Raw genomic sequence first — 23439 nt, 5'->3', positions numbered from 1 at the left:
AGGAGGTACCTTAAAATTATGCATACAGTATGGCAGTTCCAAGGTTTTTTTTTTTTTTTTTTTTTTGTGCGTGCTTATTCAGTGACTTTGAAGGTTTCATAGTAGAACGCTGACATCTGAGTATTAGGAAACATAGCTCATAGGGCTACAGGTAGGACAATTAGTAGCAGTTTGAACATCTCCTGAATGACCTGTGTTGGGAAACTAGAAGTTTAGTTTCTGTTTTCACAAAGAAACTCCCTCTTTCCATGGTTCATACAGCTGTCATTGCTACAGCTTTACAGTATTGTTAAAATTGCTTGAAATTGCTTGTAAATATAAAACGTCTGACAAATTCTGACAGACTTATATAAAAATATCTGTAAAAATATTAATGAGGTGAGATAAACTGGAAATTGAATTTAATGTATACTCTTGCTAGATGTGTTATCAGTGCAAAGTACAGTGGAGGGCCCAAAATTGAAATGTGCTATCTTAAAGTTTGTCAGCCATTGCCATAGTAATGGATAAAGCTGTCCTTCAGTTCTATGTCTTAAGTTGTCTTTTTTTTTTTTGAACATTAGTGGTGCTTTGTTAGTTGAAGCTAGAATTTCAGTAAGTCAGATTCTTCAGTGTTAAGAATAGAGTGGGAGTGGAATGCATTTATGCCATAACAGAATAATAACATTTTCCTGAGAGAAATTGCAAGGACTTGTTGGATTTTTCTTTAACACATTTCTGTCAGAAGCTATGGAAAGGTATTGTATTTGTGCTTCAATATGCTAAATAAGAGGTATTTTAAACTTAAGAATGTTATGTTTCACTTGATTAGCTTAATAGTTGCAACCTACAGTTATGTGGTGCATTAGCTTTCAGTGCTGTATAATAGGACTGGCAGCATGGTGTCCCAAAAACTGTAATTGTGTGGGCTGCTGAACAGTCATAGAGAAAGCTGCACAAAAATTCTATTCTAGACAGAATTTTTTCATTTTGAAATGAATTTCACAACAAATCCACAGTTGGATGCCACTGCTTGTATTTCCAATGAATCAAACTCCAAAAAAGTAATACTTTGCTTCAGCAAAGCCTGCCACGAACAATGTGATGATATAAATCAGAAATTGGGTATTTTTAATAGTAATTGTTCAAAATATAGTACAATTATTAAATACACCTGTGGGTCCTGACATCCAGATTTGTTTGACTTTGTCTTCACATACAAAAATAAAAAATCTTTCATGTATGAGAAAAGAGTGGGGGAAATACCTATTTGCTTATGCTTTATTCATGACAGGAAAGTGACTTCTATACAGCATTGGTTGTCGCAACAACACTTATTTAAAAGCATAGTGAGATCAAACCTATTATATGGGAACATAGCCTGAAAGGGACCTTCTAGGTCATCAAATTGAGTCCCSTATTCTCTCAAGTTGTCACATAATGCTAGGAAACTGGGAGATTTTCATTTTTAGGAGTTTAGTCCTAAAAAAGCCCTATTTCCCCCAGAACAATTCTGAAAAGGTTTGTTTGGAATCCCCAAAGTAATTTTCTCATGGTTAGAAACCCACTTTTAATTTCCGGTCTAAGTTTATTGATGTACAGTTCATTTATACCTTCCTTTCTTGTGCCAATATTGTTCTTAAGCTTGATTAATTCTCCCTTCTTTCTCTCTCTGGCTCCCCTTACTGGCATTTATGGAGTGCAGTTGCCTCTCATCTCCATCTTTGGTTTGTTTAGCTTAGCGGAAGAAGGTCTTTTAGCCTATTAATTGCTGCAGTTAAGGCAATGCAGTTTTGTATACATTGACTTTCTTCAAACTGTGTAACATGTACTGAAGTTTCTGGTCTTAAACTGCAAAATCTGTCTAGGAAACTGGATAAATACTCAAATTTGTACTTAGACCCCAATCTTGCAATCATAACAAAACCTCAGCTCCTATATGTAATTAGTGCTGTTGCAACTGCAGCGAAGAAATAGTCTCCTTTTTTCAGTTCACCCATTTGTCCTTCTATGTGGCACAAGTGCTTTTGGTTTGGTGGGATCTAGTCTGCAGAGTTGTAGTAGTCTAAAGTGTTAACTGAGTTGTCGTGCTTGCATTCATGTGCATAGTCCTTCAAAGATGCAAGATAAAACACATCTGCCTGTGCCCTTTCACTGAGGAGTTCACCATTTTACCTGAGAGTTGGGATGTCTAACAATGTATGATACTACATTACTCTTACTTGATTTTTACCATAGGTTCTATCTCAACTCCATTCAGTTAATTCACTCTGAATTCTTCAGTTGAAAAATGGTCATTTAAATCATCTGTTTCAGCTCTGCACCCACAGATAATAATGCTTAACACTTAGTACTAATGTTACTGGCATTACTCTCTCTGTTTGTACACATTACTAGTACCTGGTTAAATGGTACACATTTAACTGGTACCTGTAAAAACACTGTAACTTCTTTTGGATGCTGTCAGCAACAGCAGACAAAATTAGCAGGTCCCATCCCTGAGCCAAGTTGCATAAAAGCACAAGGAAAGACATGCTACCTCAGGAGCTTAGGTGGATGGGTGGGAAAAGAGGATTCTTCCTTCAAACTACATCACCCTTCTATAAAACCCACTTGATTCAATGTCTAGGTATACATTCCAGCTTTTCACTGATCTCTTTGATTACACATCTTTGCTCAACCAGCTGGCCTCCACTCTATAGGACACACACCTGCCCTTCCTGATTTATATAGCAGCCCCCCTTGCTGTACTCTCATTACACTTCCACAGCTGAGTTTGTAAGAGCTTCTGCATTAGAGAAAATCAGTCCTGGTAAAGAAATGCTTCTTAGTTYGCCAGTAAAATTTTGGTTGATAACATGTAATAAACACGCTCTGGCAGTGTTCATGTACCCCTAAAGAAGTCTCTGTAAGACCTAATCTAGCCTGGTGTTTGTGCAGCAATAAAAACACACTTTCCACAGGAAAGATCCTATGAGATCAATAGACAGTTAAGAGCTGAATACCACAGAAGTTTGCAGAATAAAATCAATACTTTGCACTCTGAGGTTAACTGCAAACTAGCTCCCAAATCTGCCCTGTACCTCCTTGATTTGATTTACATACCACCATTTGGAAACCTCTGTGCCTTTTCAAGTTGTATTTGACTGGAAGATTATACAAATTTTGTYCTCTGCAGTATGGAACCTGCAGAGGCTTTAAATTGCATCCAAGTGAAACTGAAGAAGGAAAACAAAGGAGACATTAAGAGGAAAAAGAGAAATGGTGGTGTGATTCCATACATACACTTGTGAACTTTTACTGGTGTATAACATCCTTATTTTGCTTTGCAAATTTCAAGGGAGGGGAAAAAAATGCCAGTTTCATAAAATTTCTAGTATTGCTCTGTTCCTCCCTCCCTTCTTTCTTATTGCAGTAAATCACTAAGATAAATACGAAATTATAAAAACATTTGCAACCTGGTGTATTGTATTCTTTAATTCTGTTGTTGGTTTAGTTTAAATGAAAAGAGTGGCTAGAGATTTTTCATGGAGAAGAATAAAGACAGACAAAACTTCAGAGACGTTTCGGAATATGTGAGAAAGACTTGTATTTTTTTTCACTTTTTTCAGTTATATGTATCTCTTCAAAATAGTGAAAATAGAATGTTCTTTCTAAAATGATGTTGATTGTTTTGTATGTTCAGAAACCAAACTGTTTTTAGTGAGAGCAATAAAAGCTTCTTTGGCACTTCCCTCTTGGCTATGAGGCTTGGAAACTGAGACCTCCTTGATACTCAGGTCTGGGTGCAGACCGCAGCTACATCCTGGCAGCATGTTAGACAAAGACTTATTGTTCAAAATCTCTTGCTCTGTTTTCCCTTCAAACAACCCAGTTTTCCAGCAGGAGAGCTGTGGTGCTTTTCGGTAAGCACCCTCCAGCYTGAGCTGTAGGCTGTATCGTGTCACACCATATGAATGAGTTGCAGGCAATGAAAGTGTTCGTACCTCGTGCAAGGGAGTGCTGTCTTCCTTTTGTCCTACTCTTACGAAGTGTTTGTCCATAATAATTATCTAAGTGAGAAAACAAGTGTCTCCTTTTCAGATCTTGGGGTAAGTTGCAGGACAAGCGATTCGTCTGATTTAGATCAGTTAACGCAGCTGAGATGGCAGTGATGAGACATTGTACTCGTTTCTCCCGTAGAGTAATTAATTTTAATGAGTTCAACTAACTTCTTTTAAAGCTATTTTTCATAGTAGGGTTAAGTTGCTGCATCTATGTTATCTGAGAGAAGGTGGAGCAAATAAGATGAACTGATTAAAAGTTCACTGATGTAATTTTTTTAACGGCAGCATTAATCACATTGCAATCTGTGAGCTACATSGCCTCACACGTCTCTCCAAGATTCTGATCTCTCACTGTAGACAGAACATACAGAAGGGAGTGATGGGGTCATTGCACTGTGATTTATGCTGGAGTAATTGAAATCAGACATTGATCTGTCATGTGGGTTGGTAACATTAGTCTGCTTGCACTTTAAAYACTTATGCATGCTTTAATAAATTAAGTGCTTTCTGTATTGCCATCRCTCATGAAGTGAGATCCTCAGAAAAGCAAATGAGGCTATTTTAGATTTTTGCCTGTTTTGGATTTTACAGCGCTGGAGTCCAGTTCTGTGAAGTTACTCCAGAATCACAGCAGCGTGGCTGAAAAAGAGGTTGCTTAAACTGTCAAGATTACACTGCTGAATGTCTTCCTGTTTAGAATTTCCTTTTACTATAAATTGATAAGCATTTTATATGCTGGGTAAATAGAATGCTTGCTCGACTTTCTCACCCTCCCCAATAGGAAACTTCTACTAAGGCATGACTTCTATCAGTCATCATGAATAATACCCTCTAAACCGCATTCAGAGAAACAAGAATCCTTGCTATTTCTATCTATAATAATAATTAGCAGGGGAGAAGCTGGTATAGTGGTGAGATCTTCTTGAAGACTATTGTACTTAAACTGTTTTCTTCTCTGGCTCGCTAGAATTTATCCAGCTATAGCGCATATTCTGTGCTATGGTACATATATTCTAGCCAGACATCTAGAGTGTATTTGTTTTTTTTCTTTAATGCTAGATATTTATTAAAGTGCAAAGCTGGTGAAATTGGGTTGTCACAGAAGAATACTGAAACAGGAACCTGTTGGCTTTTGCTGTAAGGAAATGTGCCTTTCTCCATTTGATTTGAAAAAGGAAATAGACTGTGGTGGTGTGGCTATGGAACTTTCTCTTTCTGCTTCTGATTGTAAAAGTGCTAGTAAAAGAGATGAAAAGAAAAAGTACAGTATTTAACAGTAGAATATTATAGCTTTGTCAAGATAACAGACTGAAAGTGATTAATTATCCTTTTTGTTTTGTTTTAGGTGTCAGAAACTATTTGAAAGAAGCATTAGTGAATATCATTGCTGTGCATGCAGAGGTGAGAAAACTTAAGATTGTTTGATGCTTACGTTCATTTGAATAATTTCAGTATATTTTTCTTTGGTAAATGCTGACTTTCATTACACCTGAAAGTTGTGCCTCTTTTGAAGTGTCTAATTATGGATGCAAGTGATTTGGGTTAGGTTTAGGCACCCAAGTATGAAACTGCTAACTTTTTTAAAGACAGAACGAGATTAACGGTTCCTGTTTATCCTCAGTAACACCCCATTACACATTTTGGAGTGCTTTTTTATTCTTTCCACAGTATGATGAAGAAGAAAGTCAAAGTCTAAAGCTCAATTCTTCTCTTTCCATGCAGATTAAAAATTTGTATCCTGATGCTCACTCTCTCTGCTTAATTTTATTTTCCATAGCATGTAAAAATGAGTTTGTGGCTCAACATATGCCACTTGGAGTGAAAAGGCAATATATGTCATATCCTTACACATAGGATAGAAAGCGTGAAGCTAAAAGTAGAAAGTTTTACAGTCTGCATATAGCACAAAGAGTTTTTGAAGTCCTTGGGTAAACAATGACTTACAATAGGGAGTGTTTATTAAAATAAAAGTAACTACTAAAATAATCAGTTTGCAGAGCTACAGTTGCTGGCCTTTTGTGATTGTATGCAGGAATATTCTGCAGTGCTTTAGGTTACAGCAGCTAGTCTACATACTATTTCCTCTTAATCACTAAGGATGTTACCAGATTACTATTTCTCCTGGTATTAGTGTTAGTAATGGTGTCACTATTACTCTTACTTATGTATTAGCAAAGCTACCTTTCAAAATATCGCAAATATGCCTGTTCTACCTCTTGCATTAATTTAGGACCTTAGAAGATTTACTTGAGACCTTTGTTTATTTCACTGCTCCTTAAATTTGTCATTAGTATAAATTTAAAATATTCCAAAAGCTTCGTCAAGCACTTGACATTTTTTGGTTCAATTTCAATATTTAATTGTAGCAGTTTTCACACAAACATTGYTACACTTTAAACTGAATGCTTCAAACAATAAAAAAAAAACCCACAACATTCATCTGTCTAATGTTGTTTTTCAATGTAGTCAAAATTAATAAAAATGAAAATGAGAATTTTCAATTTAAAGAAATTCAAAGGTGTTTGTGACTTACTGACCTAATCCTGTAAATGGGCATACTTATTAAAATTCTACTGCAGAAGGGTGCACGTCTTGCTGACTTCATTGAGATTGATACTGATTTTGGCCCAAATAGTGTTGTCTCATAAATTTCGACATGTGAAATATTGCAGAAATATGAAAACATGTGTCAAGATGAAACTTCCATTTCCACTGTTTTCTGGTGAAATTCTGTAAGCTAGGTCAAATTTAAATTTAGTTAGCAAGACTGTAAGTTTCTGTAGTTTGAAACAGCAGAAATTAACCATCAGCTGAACGGCCATGGTCTGAAGTGGAACGAAAATTGTTTCTCTACCTTAGAATACAAATCTAACTGAAATCAAAATAAGGCTTCTTATAGCAAATTTGTGATGATTCACCATTGCTGAGAATTTTTTTTCCTGGATTCTGTATAGTAACATCTAGAGTACTCGTTGTGGGTACAAACATTTTCTTCTCAGTAGAAGATTTTTGACTGTGTTCTTGGTATATTTGTGTTAAATTGCTCAGCAGTATTTGCTGCTGAATAAGATGACCCCTTCACAGGTTATTACTGTTTTTTTTTTCCTACTGCACAGCTAAGTTTGTCTGTTACATAGCTTTTGTGGGTCAAAATAGTTTAAGTAGGCTGCATGTTTGAATTAGCAATGTAAATGACTGAGAGCATATAATCAGAGTACTTAGCTTGTGATGTAAAGCTGCCTTTTTTAATGATTAACTTTATGGGATCCCTGATATGTAATTCATTTCTCAAAAAACTGAAAACTGGGTAGGAATCTTGTATTCATATTTGTTTCCCTTAATTCACCTTTGCATATTTTTATGAATATCATCTGTTAATTGCTACATTTCCATGTCAAATATAAGAGATCTAAAATTCACATAAAGTAAAGATCCCTTAGCAGAAAAATCACTCAATTATTAACATTTTTAGGTCATTTTAAAGTAGAAATCTGAAAAAGGGTGTTTAAAAACTCTATCCAGTTTCATTCTCCTTTCACCACTCCAGTCACATCATCTTCAGTTCCTTATGTCATCTTCCCCCTGCCCAACCCCATGCAATTTTAGTGCAGCTTTATCATCACCTTTAAGTCTTGACACAACTTTGATCTGCCTAACCTATAATCTCACTTCCTCTATATTCCAACTTCCTAGCCTATGTTTTCCCCAGTTCTGTGCAGAACATCTCATATATATATATATATATGTACATATATTTTAATTCACCAAAAATTTCTCACTTCCTTAAAGTAAGCTTTAAGGAAGATTGGTTACTTCATGCTGTTCTTCAGGCAGAGATCTAATATTTAATTTTGTTTTATTCTTACGTTGCAGTCAGTATTCTGGACCTCTATGAAAGATCCAAGTACTACTTTAAAAAATTTTACAAATAAGCAGTTAAAAAGATAGTCTTGATGCATAGGAAAAAGTGAGATGTAATGTTTTTGCCCAGGAACCACTAATTAACAGCAGTGGAAGAATCTAAATGTAAATCCTTTACACTATCATATCTTCGAACCCTTTCAAAGGCTTGTCTCTGCCATAGAGCATAAAAATATTTGCAATTTGGCAGTGGTTTGGCAACTGTGCAGCTGAGTCTTTGCCACACATAAAGGACTCTGGAAGAAATTTTAAAATGCTTGAGTAAAAAGTAGCTGAAAATGTAATCAGGGTGGTGTGACTTAACTGAATTAAAGGTGCTATTCATGAAACAGCGGACTGTGTGTGACCACCTGACTATCTGTATCCATCAAGAGAAAGGAGATACTTTGGAATCTGGCTGATCTTATGCATTGCAAGAAAGTTGTGATTATCACACATCACTTAAGTGTAGCATGTAGTTAACACTGCTATTAACAGAGGTGATTGGTCAAAGCACAGGGCAAGTGTCAAAGACATTCTTCACATTCCAATTGTTTTGAATTTTTCTGTCTGTTGATCAAAACAAAGCAATCGCTTCAGACTGTTTAATGCCTTTTACTAAAATGTTAATATATAAAATATTTCTTAGTTGATATATGGTTAATGGATGCCATGCTTATGGTTCATTCTTTATGACTATCAGGTATTTACCATTTCCAAAGACTTAGTTCCTCGGGTGATGTCAAGGATTGTTGAAGCAGTCTCCGAAGAATTGAGTCGACTGATGCAATGTGTTTCATCCTTCAGTAAAAATGGAGCTTTACAGGTAGCTGAATGCTTTGTACTGTCAAAGATCTGAATTTAGAAAACTGACAGTAACAGAGAGAAGTATAATCTGTATATTTGCTGTATTTATTTTAGTACTGGAAAAAAACAAGGAGGTAAAAAGTGTTATAATACAACCTATTTCTCAGATACATGGACCAATATCATTTGGGATACTGGAACTGCATAATAGTAAATACAATTCCATTTTTAGGTTTGATTATATTTTAGTGAAGTCTGCATCTGAGTACATAAAACATTTATTTTGAAAGAAAAAACAGTTTTAGGCTCTTTAGAGAGTTATGACCCTGAAAATGTGATGCAGTAGAATCTTGGAAGTGTTTGCAGAACTTGTTAGTCACTTGCTTAATATGCTAATTCTGTGTTAGCACTATACCATTGCATGGGTCAGACGAATACTGTTATACCACCCTCTTCATTTCTGATTGGACTGGTTGTATTCACTGCTGGATAAGTTTTAAAGGAGTCTATAAGTAAAAAAAAAAGAAAGAAAAAAAAAGAAAAGAAAAAAATCAAAAAAAAAAATCCCACTGATTCAGTAGTTGCTAAAACTGCGCTAGGCAGGCAGAACCAGCCACTACTTTTTACTGTCTTTGACCGCATTCTTACTTCACAGCCGAAAGACCACAGTGATAAGATTGCTGCCGTTTTAAACCAATCAGTGACCAACAACAAAGTTGACAGTATATAATTTTTCTTTGACTAGATGATCCACCTTACACATTTGCTGCCTAAACCTGTAATTGAAAGGCTCTTCCCTTCCCACTGTGAATTTCTCACTCAAGGTTCTTTTCTGTTCCTCTGAACCTAGGAAATTCTGTATAATTTGAGGTAGACAATAGCAATGTGAGAGTGGTCTGGACTGGTCAGACTGATCAACTATACATCCCCTATGTGGAGAATCAGACTTCGACAAGAGAAGCCCAAGTCTGTTTACCTGCATCAGATGATCCATACTTTTGCAGGCTTTGCCCTTCCACCATGTTTGTTTAAGCTGTGGGACTTAAGAATGTGACATTCCCACCATACTGTTACCTCCTAAAATATAGAGTCCAAAATCTTATATGTAGGACTTTAAGAAATCCTAGACTATTCAGCTTGGAGGGCTATACAGAGAAAGGGGAAACATTTTGCAATGAGAAAAATATGTCTTACGAGTATAAAACAGGTGGTTAGTTACATTCTATTTTGTGCCAGAAAGTTCTGTACAAAAAAAAGCACAAATCTCTGCTGACTTCCTACCTAGAAGAAAGAGAGATGATGGGAAGGTATAAAAGCCAAAACTTTTCATTAGGATTAGAATCAAATTTCTATGTTGCATTATAAAAGGTTTTGTTTTAAAAAATTTTCATGATATGCATTTTGACTACATTTATACTAGTTTCTGTAATAACTAGCTGGATTAAATTGTACATGGTGGTCAAGAGCTGAATCTGAATTGAGGTGTAGTTCACTTAATATTTGTGTGGAATAAGTTATTTAAGTATTGATCACATTCAGAATGCTGCTAATTCTTGTTTCGTGTAAAACCTATGATGGTAATGATTACATTTCAAAGACTGGAGAAAGATATATGAACTTTGTGTAGTCCTTGAGTTCATTCTTCATTATAGTTTGTCTGGGTAGAAATCAATACCTAGACACACAGTACAGTGTATGGGGTGGAATCCCCAAGCTGATGTGCCCACCAGGTGACAGACAAGAGAAGTAGAGTACTACTTCCTCATCTGATGGGGAAAAATGTTCAACAGCAAAACCAAGAATAAAACACGTATTGACAGATTTTTGTTTCCTTCCTCCCTGGCAAAGCCGTGCTGTGAGAAGTTAACTTTATTGTATCAAAAAAAAAAAAAAAAAAAAAAGAGAGAGAGAGAGAGAGAGAGAGAGAAAATAAAAGGGCCACAAAAAAATTCAGGTAGTGTCTTTCTATCTTTCTGTTGCAGAACAGAAAAGATGGAACAGAATTCAAGATTAATTACTGTTACTGAGAGACAAACCAATGTTTTTAGACTGCTACATAGTCATAGTGACTGTACAAACAATTTGACTTGAATCAAAAGTATGAAATTGTTCCTTTTAGCACTTTCCTAACTGACATGGCAGCATGGCAACCAAAAATACACAAAACAAACTGTTTAAGCCAAGGCCACTTAAAACTGCAGCATGTAGTATTTTCCTCTAAAAAGAGATGAAGCTTTGTGATACTAGTATTCAGTTGACCAAAAGGCATTGTAAGGTTGTTTCAGTATTTGTGTTTCTGTCTTTAGGCAAGACTTGAAATCTGTGCTTTGAGAGATACAGTGGCCATATACCTAACGCCAGAAAGCAAGTAAGATGTGCTGTAATTTATATTGTTTCATTGTATGAAATCCTTGGTAAACATGCAAAAACACATAATGTAAATTAAGTGTTTTTAGGAAACTGTGCTTAAAATAGAATTTGTGATATATTAAGCAAATATATGGGAAACAGGTTACCATTAAGGTTTTATCAGTTGAAAGAACATTGTTACTTTCATTTAATTTTTTGTTATTAATTTGAACGTCTTTGCTGATAAAATCTAGGTATTTTGTACTCTTATTAAAAAGATGAAAGAATAGTTCAGTTGCTGAGGAAGCTAATGATGAAACAAGACAAAGGCAAGTATCACTGAGTTTAATCCAGTTTTTCACAGGGGTCCCATGCAGCATACTGCTAAAACCCTGCCAGACATTTCAGAGAGAGTCACCGGCAGGATCCCCTCATAGGGTTTATTAGGGCTCTCCACAAGCTTGCACAATACACTTCTCCTTTTCCACACACCTCATCGGGAAAGTGAGTTCAGCTTTCCTCTGTCTCTTACAAGGAAAGCCTTTAAAAGAGTTTCAGCAATTTAGCGTCTTTCAGTGGGTTATAAAATCAAAGATAAATATTGTGGGGCATATACAGACATACCGATATAAAGTGAAAAAGAAAAACACTAGCAGCATTTGTGACTAGTGCAGTCAAGACATGAAACACCAACTATGTTATCTGTCAGCAGTTTTGAGTAATGTTGACTGATGACAAGTTGTTAGTTGATTGTTTTGGGGATTGAATATGAGCATATTCATTCACTATTTTAGATTGCCTACATTTTTGTTAGGCCTGACATTACATATTCCCACCAATTGCAGTTCAGTCATGTTACACGATCAACATTTTGTAAGGGAAGTTGTAAGGCCTGAGACTTTAGTGTATCTTCATAATGTCCCGTGTGATATTCTATGATGTCRCTGCATTCAACTTGGAAAGGCTTGCTTTCCTGTTCTGAGTGTCTGGTGTTGATGAAAACGACTTGGTGTCAGCTCAAATTGAACAAAATTAGGTGCTATTGTTTTCAATCAGCATATGAACAAAACAGTGAATCTCAGAAGCTGAACCTTCTTAGATACCTTTTTATTCCTAGATCTGTCACTAATAGTTGCTACAGGTAGCTATATTCATCTTTTGCTGAGAGAAGACTGTACATATCTGTGCAGATCTTGCATCGTTCCCTGCACGTGTGCTTCAGGTTTCCAAGGAAGGTGTGGAATCTCCATCTTTGGAAATACTCAAACTTGACTGGACAAGGTCCCAAGCAACCCTCTCTAACTTCAAAGTTGCCATTGCTTTGAGAGGGAAGTTGGACCTGATGATCTCTAGAGGTCCTTTCCAACCAAAATATTCTATGATTCTGTGTTACATCAATGCGAACCTACTGTAATTTTCTCTGTGAGCCTTCTCTTGTAGAAGAGAATTCAGTGACAGCTGAGCACAGAAAGCCAAGATCAATATTTTACCTGTGCTTCATACTCTGGCAGTCACTTAGTTCTAAGCAGAAGACAGGCTGGCAATTACTGTAATACCTGAAGAATCCAAAACAACGAGTACTGTCTTAAATGAGCTGCTGATTTAACATTTTCTTTTGGCTTCTGCTGTATATCAGATTAGGACTGTCGAGAGACCTGCCTGAGCCCATGGTCACTTTATATACAATTTGCACATGAATGTAAAGTGTTGAGTTGATATTTTGTTAATTTATTGAAATAAGAAGAATGGAGAATGGTCTCTTTGACCTAAATACAGAGAAACTGTTATTGCTGAGAGGGAAAATAAGTATTTTTGCTTTTCTTATAGCTCAAGCTTTAAACAAGCTTTGGAAGCCTTACCTCAGCTCTCAAGTGGAACAGACAAGAAGTGAGTATACTGCACTGTTTCATCTCCTTTCTGGTTTCTAGAGCCATCTCTTTTAACTGTTGTATCAGAACTTTGTTACTAGAGGGTTAACCTATTTTACTCTTGTGAGTCACAGAATGAAAGTTTATTTGGACAGTGCTGAAAATAAGCTAGGTCTGTGTTCACTGTGGCCTGTTAAATTCTACAGGAGAGCCAGTAGCTTTGCAGCACATCTCCCTTTCCCATTCTAGGCTTAGCAGTTGAATATAGCTTTGTATTTGTTCTTTAATTTCAGTCAATTTTAGCCTTGTATACTAATCTTAGTTTCAGTGAGCTCCATTGTCTTGTCTTGCTGATTTTAGCAGCAATTAAAAAATAGGCAAGCAACAAAGTCTGAGTTTTTGCCAGCTGATATTTGGGGATCTTTCAAAACTGTGGAATGAACTTTCTTTCATTTTAAAAACAAGGAAGAAGGGTCTGTGGTTCTTCCTTAATGTCAAGAGGAGGGAGTTCTGGGTTCCTCCTTGACACACCATAGCAACCTTTGACAGCCAAACTGCTTTTCTACATCCAACCTAGTATTTGATAGTCTGTTATAAGCATAGCTTCATAAGGTGTAGCATGGTGAAATCAAGCGTGATTTGTAGTGAATATATTAGTATAAATTTGACTGTTTTGAGGTTGGTATTATGATATCTTTAGGAACTGAACTGCATCAAATTAGTTTGCACTTAACATTCAAAATTCAGAATCTTTTGTGGACACATCTAGATCCTGTTTGTACAGCCCATGGTCTGCAAACCTTGCCTTCTTCCAGAAGTCCACTCTCTGCTTATTGAAACCTATTGTTCAATAGCCCTCCACAGTTATCTCAAGTTATCTTCTTGCCTTATCTCATACTTTATTAAAGATAGGATCAGTTTTGAGTAAGGAGAGTTCTTCTTTCAACTCAGACTTTCCGAGACACCTGTCAGATTTTGTTGACTTAGTCATCAGCATCTGAGCTTCATGGGACAGATGAGAATCAAGAACTGCATCGTTTTTACATCTGTCTCAGAGTTTTGAGCCACAGACAGTGCCAAACGTCATTCTGTTTCTTGGGTTATTACCACTGCAATTGCCAGCACTCCAAACAATTCATTATAAACTACACCTATTTGTGTTAAATAACACATACTTATGCATTGATTTAGAGCTGTTCCTTTCTGTTTAACCAAAATCATGACTACGATACTGAATGATCATTGTGGCTATAGTCATTATGTAATCAATATCAATATCAAGCAGATATTGATTTTGTGGTTCAAGTTGTTGTTGTGGATTTTTTTTTGACCATATAATATAATTTCCTTTGTTACTGGATGTTGAATAATCACAGCTTGCCAAAGGTTTGAGATAATGTATATCTGTCCTATCTAGTTTGCTTTTGAAATAGAGCGAGAAGTTTTGAGAACACTTTCTTCCTCAGAATACACATGAAACATACAAGCAAGAATGTAAAATGTAATAATGCATCTCTAGTGTTATAATAGATGTCTCCTACAACAAAAACATCAATATCCTTGATCCTATGTCTGTATTTTGAGGATTAGAATAAACATGATCCACCACACCAACTACCCTCTTGGCAACTATGTAGATGTAACTGAACAATTTTTATACTAAAGAACGAACTCATACATCGTTTATTATCTGTAAAGGATAAAACTACATAGCTGCAAATGAGTGGATACTTCTTCCAGAGCAGTCATTCTGCCTCTGATGATTCTGAAGAGAAATCCCTGAAATACCTTCCAAAGACAAGTTTGAGAACTAAAATTCACAATTCAAATAGACACCAAAAACCGTAGCTTTGATATGGGATACTTATTTTATGGCACACAGTCTGGCAGTTTCTAGATTTTCTTTACGTGATAAGAATCTTACGATCCTTCACCACCAGTCCTTTTGCCACTGTCTTTTGCATATGTGTTTCTTTCAGGAAATGGTCTTTATATGGAAGGAAAGGGATATAAAGGTGTATTCTATTACCTTGATAAAAATCTCTGTGGCTAAGTCCTCTTTTGGCTATAGATTATCCCTTTATGAGATACACTAGCCATATTTCTAAATGTCTGTAATATTAAGATATCTTAATTAGATTCAATTTTAGGCCCTGTATTTAAACAAACAGCGTATTTGAAGTTGCATACAGAATAGCCAAAATGTTTGGTAATTGTTGTAATCTGCCAAAGTTGTAAATATTTACCATTTACAGGTTACTAGAAGAGCTACTAAACAAATTTAAAAGTAGCATGCACTTGCAGCTGACCTGCTTTCAAGCTTCTTCATCAGCAATGATGAAAACATAGACAGCAACACAATACAGGGATCTCGAAAAGTGAATATGGATCAACATCACCCATTTCCCTGTACTGCTTCTATTCCTTTGAGCACTCTGAAGAAAAAAGGAATTTCATTGAAAAAGAAATGATGAGATACAACTCAGAATAATGATATGTGGTATCCTGTTGAATTAGAGTTCCATTCATAAATATCAGGATAAAATGATTTTCTATCTACTATATTGCATTCTGTGGCATGGATTAAGCCAATCTGGTTTACATACATTCTTGTTGACTACACATGTGTGAAGAAATCTTCATTTATGTGCTGCAATGTCAGTTTCATTTGTTAAAATGCATTTAAATATATTTCAGTGCATTAATTCTTACCTTCCAGATGTAGAGTGATACTGATGTAAGTGATTGGAAGAGTCAGCTTCTGTAAACTGTTGAGAAGCATAAAATAAACATTACTACTTACAGATGACTAATAAATATTCAAATATAATATGCAAAAGGATACTGCTTCTTTTACATTAAAAAAATTTCTGCTATTATCTACAGTTTTAGTGGTCATAAGCCTGATTTCTTGGGAGTCTTTATTTACTTGCCTCTTTCTTAATCAAACAGATCTGTCTGTATTATTTTTCCTTCATTCTGAATATCGATGTTAAGATTCATTTCTGAAATAACCTCACCTGTCACTGGAAATGAACAGAAAAGCACTCTGAGTTTATAAATGTAAGATTAGTAGAATTTTTTTAAATGTTTAAATAAAATATTATTTAATGTTATAGAGTAGAATAGCAAATAGCCTGTGCATAGTCAGAGGCAAGTAAGGAAGAGTACATTAGTTCTATAGCTTCCTTCTCTCTTGTTTTGTTTTGTCTTATTCTTACATACATTCTACCACTGTCTTCCTCTTCCCTCTTGTTAGTCAGTCCTCTTTTCACCATCACTTACTGATTTTTTTGGAGGAAAATAGGTATTCAGGAGGAGAGAAGAAAAATTTTGCTGCCACTAACATATAATTACAGAAAGGTCAAGAACTGCCTTTCCAGCTAACAGGTGGGACCAGATTCAACACTGACATGCATTCTGGGACTTAAATACAGGAAGCTATAATAGAGAGCAACTAATATAAAATTGTTTTGTTTGGGGGAGCTTTTTAATWTTTTTATCTGAAGTTGTGACTCACACATTAAATAAATTGTGCAGTAACAATATATTCATTCCAAATGTGACTTTCAGAAGCTGTGCACTGTGTTTTCATATATATTTTTTTTTAATGTCAGCTTTTTTCTTSAGTCAGTCCATTCGGATGCTTGAAAATATACATTTAAAAAAAAAGAAAATCATACAGTTCTAGTAATTATGAAATACTGCAAGAAACATTTTGGTAGACATGTATTTGTTCATGAAAATTTGTGTGCAAGCAAGTAGTAATAACATTTTGAATAGAAGTTTGAAACTTGAAATACGTGTCATTATTGGCTTAACAGAATCATTAAACACCTGAAGCAACATTTTGTTCGATGTTACCCATTGTAAGCTGGTTGCTGTCTCAGCTTCTGGTGTTAACTGAAATCATTGTCCAGTTCAATCTATAAAGCAGCTAGCTTCAGAATAATAAAATAATAAGAAAGGTGGTCATTAGCTTTTCCCTAATTCCTCATTCTCTAAGAAATGTGGTTTCTTTGTGACTTCTGTCGGGACTTATATTTGTATCATAAATGTTCATAAGAATTGAAAACTTATTTCACAATCTGCACTGAATTAGTATAGATTCAGGTGCTGCTTTATCATAACAGCATTCTCTCAGTCTTGTGTTGCCTTTGACAGCAAACAAATGAATAATATGTAAGGGATCAAAATATTGCTTGAATTCAACCTGATATAAAATAAACGTACATGGTCAAGTCAGAGCACTGAATTTCAAGAAGTCAGATTTGGTGGAATTAATGGAATCAATGAGCATCATGCAGCAACGGATTTATTAGAATCTCTTTGTGTGAGAAAAAGACTTGGAACTGCTGAGACTTTATAGCCACGGTACAGCAGGCTGCAGTTCCTCTGAAAAGAAGATTACAAAAAGCAAGAAGTGGTCAGTGTGGCTTTGCAAAATACTGTTCAAAGATACAGTGAGGTTTAAAAGATACTATTAGAAGTGGGAAAAAGTGGGGAGCCACACCAAAACACACAGTCAGTTAGGGCTTGCAGAGAAAAGAGAGACAGCAAGGAAATCAAATTGAAGTAACAGAAGTGAAAGGTTTTGACATTTAAAGCAAAGATAAGAGCTAAAGACAATACAAGGGAAAATAAACTGAATTATTACATGAACTTTGAATGTCTAGAAGAACTAAAAGCAATACAAACTGGAGGAAAAAACAACATTAACATTGAAATAGAAACCTGGAGAGCTTTATTTCTCATTTAGGAGAACAAATTTAGGAAGTAATAAGTTTGTAAAATCTGTCTTGCTAAAAATAGGTGAAGGCTTATAGGAAAATTTAACAGTAATATGCTGTGTTGAGATAATCAGCCTCTGGAGATGTTGAAGCATTTTCCTGTTACTGTATTTTTGAATATTTATTTTGAATTATCATGGGTAGTTCAGGAGGTAAGCAAAGAAGAAATAAAAAGTAAATACAATAACAGTGTAATAAGATGTTGGGGAGAACCAAGCAAGAGCAACAGAAAAATTACCTAAATCCATCATTAAAATGATGAAAAAATAGGGGAACATTCATTAAGTATCTGGATGGTAACTTAACAAAATAGATAAAATAAGCAATAAAACTAGCAAGAGTTCTTGTGTTTGTTGTACTGGCTGGGCATATGTAGATGTTTAGTAGGACACAAATACATTTTGAAAAAGTCAGGCTTCCAGATAGGTTGGAAGTGTTTGTTAAATGTGATGGTAGACTTCAAACAGGGTTGTGGTCTGGAGTTGCTTGGCATTTCTGGACCAGCTACATACTTGGAGGAGTTTTGCTTGCTGACCCTTCTACTTGAAAAGAAAATGAAAATCATTATGACTTGTAGATTTGTTTAAAATATTTTTAGTAGAGAATCAGTTAATTTACAGTCCAAGATAAAAACAACAAATTAAAAATACTGCTGGAATACCTCTTGTATACCTTTCTCGTAGTGTTCAGAAACCCATCATTTAAAAATCGATGGAAAGATTCCACGGTGCTGAAAGGCTTAACAGCATTTAGTAATTGGATTTAGACCCTTGGACATTTGCCACCATCTTACCTTCCAGCCTGTCCATATATTGATAAAGAGATCATTCAGTTTTCCTCCCATGTCCTCTTCACCAATAATCATATTATTGTGTACTAGCTATTAGTATTATCAGGACATTCATAGACTTAAGACTGCTTCTGCAGTRTTAACACATAACATGGTTTCATTTAGCATTGCTAAAGAAAACCATAATAAAAGCTACGTAATTAATAATGGGCAAAACAATTTGAACTTGCTATGTTTCCTGTTAGTGTGTTTTGAGTTCATAGAGTTGACAGCTTGTTTTGTACTTTCCAATATGTACTAGATTTTTTTTAGCATGGAATGAAGGGAAAAACTGGGAATAACAGAGTAAACTTCTATTAGGGAATATATTAGCCATTTTTATCTTTAACTTTTTTTGTTTTCATGTAACACTGCCATAGGTCAAAGAAGATTCCTGCAGTCCAGCTCCCTTCCTTTTTGTGCTCTTTGAGCTTCAGAGCTCTAAATGCTCTGTCTTTAATGAAGCTATTAAGAAAACATGTCCTAAAAAAGCGTGTCCTAAAATGATGTATTCCTTTCAGGACAAGGTGTTTATCAGATAAATTATATACTTCTTGCAATACTGCTTGACGGCCTACAAGGACTTTCATTTGGAGAGACACCAATGCATCCTTGAAGTCCATTAAAAAATGTTGCTGGTAAATAAATGATACACTTTGCTATTTCTTTCACTGGGAGCAGAGAGGAAAACTTGCTGCTTTTGGAGTGGCAACGTTAACAGTTCTGTGGTTTATTTTTGAGATCAGACAGTTGTGGGGAGTCATTTATTGCACCTAATCTTTTCTAGTCTGAACATCCAAGTAGAAGAGAAGTCTGTTCCTTTTCTGTCACACTCTCATTATTTAAAGGCTTCTAATAGATTTTGTGCAGCTTTTCTGCATGCAGTCCTCCTTGAGGTTGAGACCAAGTAAGGAAAATCTTCAACCAAATTCCTTTTGAATTAGGAAATTTAAAATCTTGAGGAAAAAAATAAGACGATGGAAAGTGAAATCCAGCTGTATTTGTAACAGATGCTATTAGCACATGCTTAGTTTTATAGCCTATTTTGGCAACATTCTGTCTCTTTCTTGTGGAATAACTTTGGTGTAAAATATTCCTTGCCAGTCCCAGGCATGAGGGCCTAAATAAAGGGGAGTGATAGTCTCAGCACAGTTCATTAGAAATACATTAAACAGAAGATAAGAATTAAACTGGGAAGAAGAATTGTCTTCATCCCTGAAGTGGGCCTGGGTGTGCAGGTAGGGAGTAGAACAACTTTGGTTAACACTTCCTGTGCTGTCATCTTTCTGTGTTTCGAGGACACATATGCTGTGAAATAAATGCAGTTCTGATGTGAATGCAGAAAACCAGGAGAGTCAAACCCAAAGCACAGCTTACCTAGCTATTTCTAGATGTGTGATGATCTAGAAACAACCGTGAGTGTCTTCATTTCAATGGCCTGGGAGTTTTTATGCTGCAGTACTAATGTAGAAAAATTTCTGTGGCAAGAGATACTGCTTCAACCAATTGAAGTATGTCCTTTAGTTTTCTTGGTTCATAAGCAGATTTTTAGCATAGAATGTCAAATCAGATAATTTATAAAGTAAAATTAGCAAAATGAGACAGTCTTCCTCGCTGCTTATTACTCACTTTTTCTGATAAATTTCACTCATTTAACTAAATTGAAGTTCTGCTCGCAGAGGGGGTTCCCCTTCCAGCTTATCTTTTTAGATATTCAGTAGATAATTAAAATTCAGAATGGTAACAGTGCTACTTATTTTTAGAACCCGACATAAATATGGGTAGACAGAGATTTGAAAATGAATTAATAAAGACCAGAGAGCTCTGAACCATTGTGGTAAAAACGTTGGTAGACACCTGTTGTAACCTCAAAAGTACAGCCAGCACAGGGAAGAAAATGTCCAGCCGTTGCTCTTCAGACATTTCAGTCCACCAGTGCTGGAGAGTGTGAGAAGGTGATACCTCTGTATGGAAGGCGAGGTGATTCTCTGAATTAGTTAAAACGCTACAAGTATATACAAATGCTAAATATACATATAGATATGTACACACACACGTGCACAATATGTGACAAACCCCAGTAAAATTTTGCTTTGCAAAGATAAAATCTATGTTTCAAAAGTTCTGAAGTTAGATGAATTGTCTAAGGAAAACATCTATTGTAGGCATGTTTTACAACTGTGTCCTTTACCATCTACATCCAGGTTGTGCTTTTTGAGCAGTTATTTATATGACATGTCCTAATGGAAAGCTGACTTCTAGCTAATGTAGTCAGTGGCCACTTTAAAAGGCAAGGGAGGCTAAGGGCTTCATGGATTAGTTCTTGAGCAAACTATAATTTTGCTGGGGATCTCACATCTGTGAATGTCTAATTTCTTTTTGAAGCTCAGTGAACTCTACTCTTCCAGGACCCTTTGTCTAGGGTCCAAAATAAAACATTCTGTCTGTACTTTTCTTCTCCTAAAGGTGCTATACAGATCCATGCGATCCCATCGTATTCCAGTCCAATGTCCAGAATGTACTTAGGGGTGCTGTATTCATAGCACGTCAGAGTTCATGTGTTTTCTTTTCCAGGACCTCTTTCTCATAACTTTATATGCCCAGCTTCACAAGCAGGTTTTAGCACCTGAAATGGAATGTAGGCAGACAACAGCCATTGAAGAGCAGAAATGCCAGTAACTCCTAAACATAGTAGGCAAATGCTTTGTTACCATCATGTTTGTGACGTGTGCGTGCTTGCCAACAACTGTTCCCAGCTGAGTAGTGCTGATTAGCTACAGGCATCTTTCTCATGCCTAAAGTGTAATCGCAGTCCTACAACCAAACTTTGCCTGTGCCCTTCTACATCTACGTCTATATGGGAGCTCCATATAGATACAGTCTTTGGGATCGTCAAGAGGACACCCTGGGTAGAATATTCCTCTCAGGAATATCTGGTTTTGTATCCCCCTTTGCCTTTCACAACCATGTCATAGATCGTCTGCTGTAGACTGTGCTGGGGATGGCATGTCTCCATTTCCACTGTTTAAGCTCTGCAGAAAAATGTTCAAGATTTCTTGGGCCAGAAAGCAGAAGCAAAGCAGTATTTGGTTGCCTAAAGGTGCTGACTGAGAACAGAGGAAGGCCTAAGTTGCAGTTCTGAAGACTTCTACAGTGTTATAGCTAATGAACGTTTACAGATGAATTCCTGACTTTTCCTAACAGCTAGTGTAGGTGGCTTTTCATGCAGCTCGTGTGCTCTTGAGAAATGTTTTTGAGGTGCTTTGCTCAAGGGGTTAAGTATGAATTCTGCTGCAGGACTGAGATATTGCAAAGAAACAAAACTCCAGCACTCCATTCAAAGAAACTTAAGATTGCTGCCTTGCCACCCCGGCCCTGCCCTTCACGTTTGGATCAAATTCATCACTGATTGCTCAAATTGATCACTGGTCCAGGTTCTTGAAGAGATTGGTGCCAGAAGACAAGTGCTGATGCAAGGAAGAGGGCAAGAACAGATGGTCCAGAGATAGATGGGACCAGTGCAGCCCTGCCTGAAAGTGGGCAGTGGCACAAGACTGCACTTCTTGCCTAAGTTCGGCCTTGGTGCCTTGTCTGTCTATGCAGGACATGTAGTCTAGTCTGTGCTACAGCAGAGACTTGAACCTGGATCRGTGAAGTCCATGATTACTAAAGTAGTAATAGTTCTAGACTTAATCTGTGTCAAGCCTACGATGTTTCAGTGAAGTCAGCATTGTGCTAATGCAACTGATACCCTAGTGTGAAATCCATCGGCACATTGCAAACTCAGTTTACAAATTCTGAGAAACTTCTAGTAATACACTGGGCCTTTGATCTCTGACTCTTGATGCATTTTATATCAGCAAATATCAGAACCTCTGGAAGCCAATGCAAAAGCTCCCATTGGCTTCAGTAATCTCAAAAATCATGTGCTTGGTACTTGCTGAATTAAATAACGGAGCTGTCCCACGAAGTATGTTGGAGTCTCACTAGCAGTGCAAAGTGAGGTACAGAGAGGCTAGGTGAGTCACCCCCAGCCACCCAGTGAGTCAGTGCCAGCGGCAGGCATGGAAGTGAGATATGCAAAGGCTTGAGTCTCTCTTCTACCCATCACACCTCACCCTCCAAAATTTCCTGCCAGAGGTGAATGGTGTCAAATTTTGTCTGAGAGATATGTTTAAAAGAGAGGGAAAGAGGAAAGAAAAAAAAACATTCTCATGAATGAAAAATAATCCAGACTTCAAAAGCTTTCTCAACATCTCTGGAAGTCACATATCACTAAAATAATTGAAGAAACATTGTGGGTTTTATCCTATGACCTCAAGTCAGACTAACTAGCTTCCACCAAGGGTAGTAACTGAAAACCATATTCACTGTTAAAAATGGCTCAGCCTTTTCAGGAAGCCTTTTTAGTGAAGTTGACCACTTTAGGTTGAACAGCTCTCAGATTTTGGTCTGAGTATGACAGCTCTGGTGTGTCATACAAAYGAACAGCTAGTCAAAAGGCCTCCCATACGTGCCTATATTTAAAGAAAAGTAAAACCAACAGTAGGGCTGCAATAATCAGACTTGTGCACAGTATGGTCAGCCTTAACTGACCATGTGGTAGTAAACACTCATCTGGAAATAGATGTTTGAGGCTTGCTGGGAGGTGTTATCAGTATTCATAATGTTACATTCTATATAACAGAGTGTTTTTCCCATCAGTGGGGTCCAAGATGAAGTGTGTTTGCAAGATCAGTCTAGCTGCTTTACCAGTGTTGTTCCTTTTTTGTTTGAGCTTATACAAGTATGAGTGAATCTCACTAAATGACTCCCCTTTGAAAGTGGCTGGTGGCCAATCTGCAATCAAACATCCTTCCTGTGCTTTTATG

The 23439-nt window shown here is 36.4% G+C and overlaps 1 protein-coding gene across 2 annotated transcripts in view; it reads left to right on the top strand.

The window, feature by feature from the left end:
• The window catches only part of EXOC2 (exocyst complex component 2), a 137051-nt gene extending 120556 nt beyond the window's left edge, over positions 1-16495 (top strand). For both annotated transcript variants that reach the window (XM_085321625.1, XM_085321624.1), the window contains 5 exons: positions 5371-5426; positions 8629-8751; positions 11039-11100; positions 12909-12968; positions 15205-16495. In XM_085321625.1, the coding sequence (XP_085177751.1) occupies positions 5371-5426; positions 8629-8751; positions 11039-11100; positions 12909-12968; positions 15205-15298 (395 nt within the window). In that variant the 3' untranslated portion in view covers positions 15299-16495. The remainder of the gene's footprint in view (positions 1-5370; positions 5427-8628; positions 8752-11038; positions 11101-12908; positions 12969-15204) is intronic.
• Positions 16496-23439: the final 6944 nt, after the last annotated feature.

This window comes from Rhea americana, unplaced genomic scaffold (genome assembly GCF_003343005.1).
Source record: "Rhea americana isolate MKP2758 unplaced genomic scaffold, rheAme1 scaffold_70, whole genome shotgun sequence".
NCBI classification, from domain to species: domain Eukaryota; kingdom Metazoa; phylum Chordata; class Aves; order Rheiformes; family Rheidae; genus Rhea; species Rhea americana.
The sequence above is the reverse complement of the archived record's forward strand: the minus strand, read 5'-3'. Positions and strand labels throughout refer to the sequence as shown.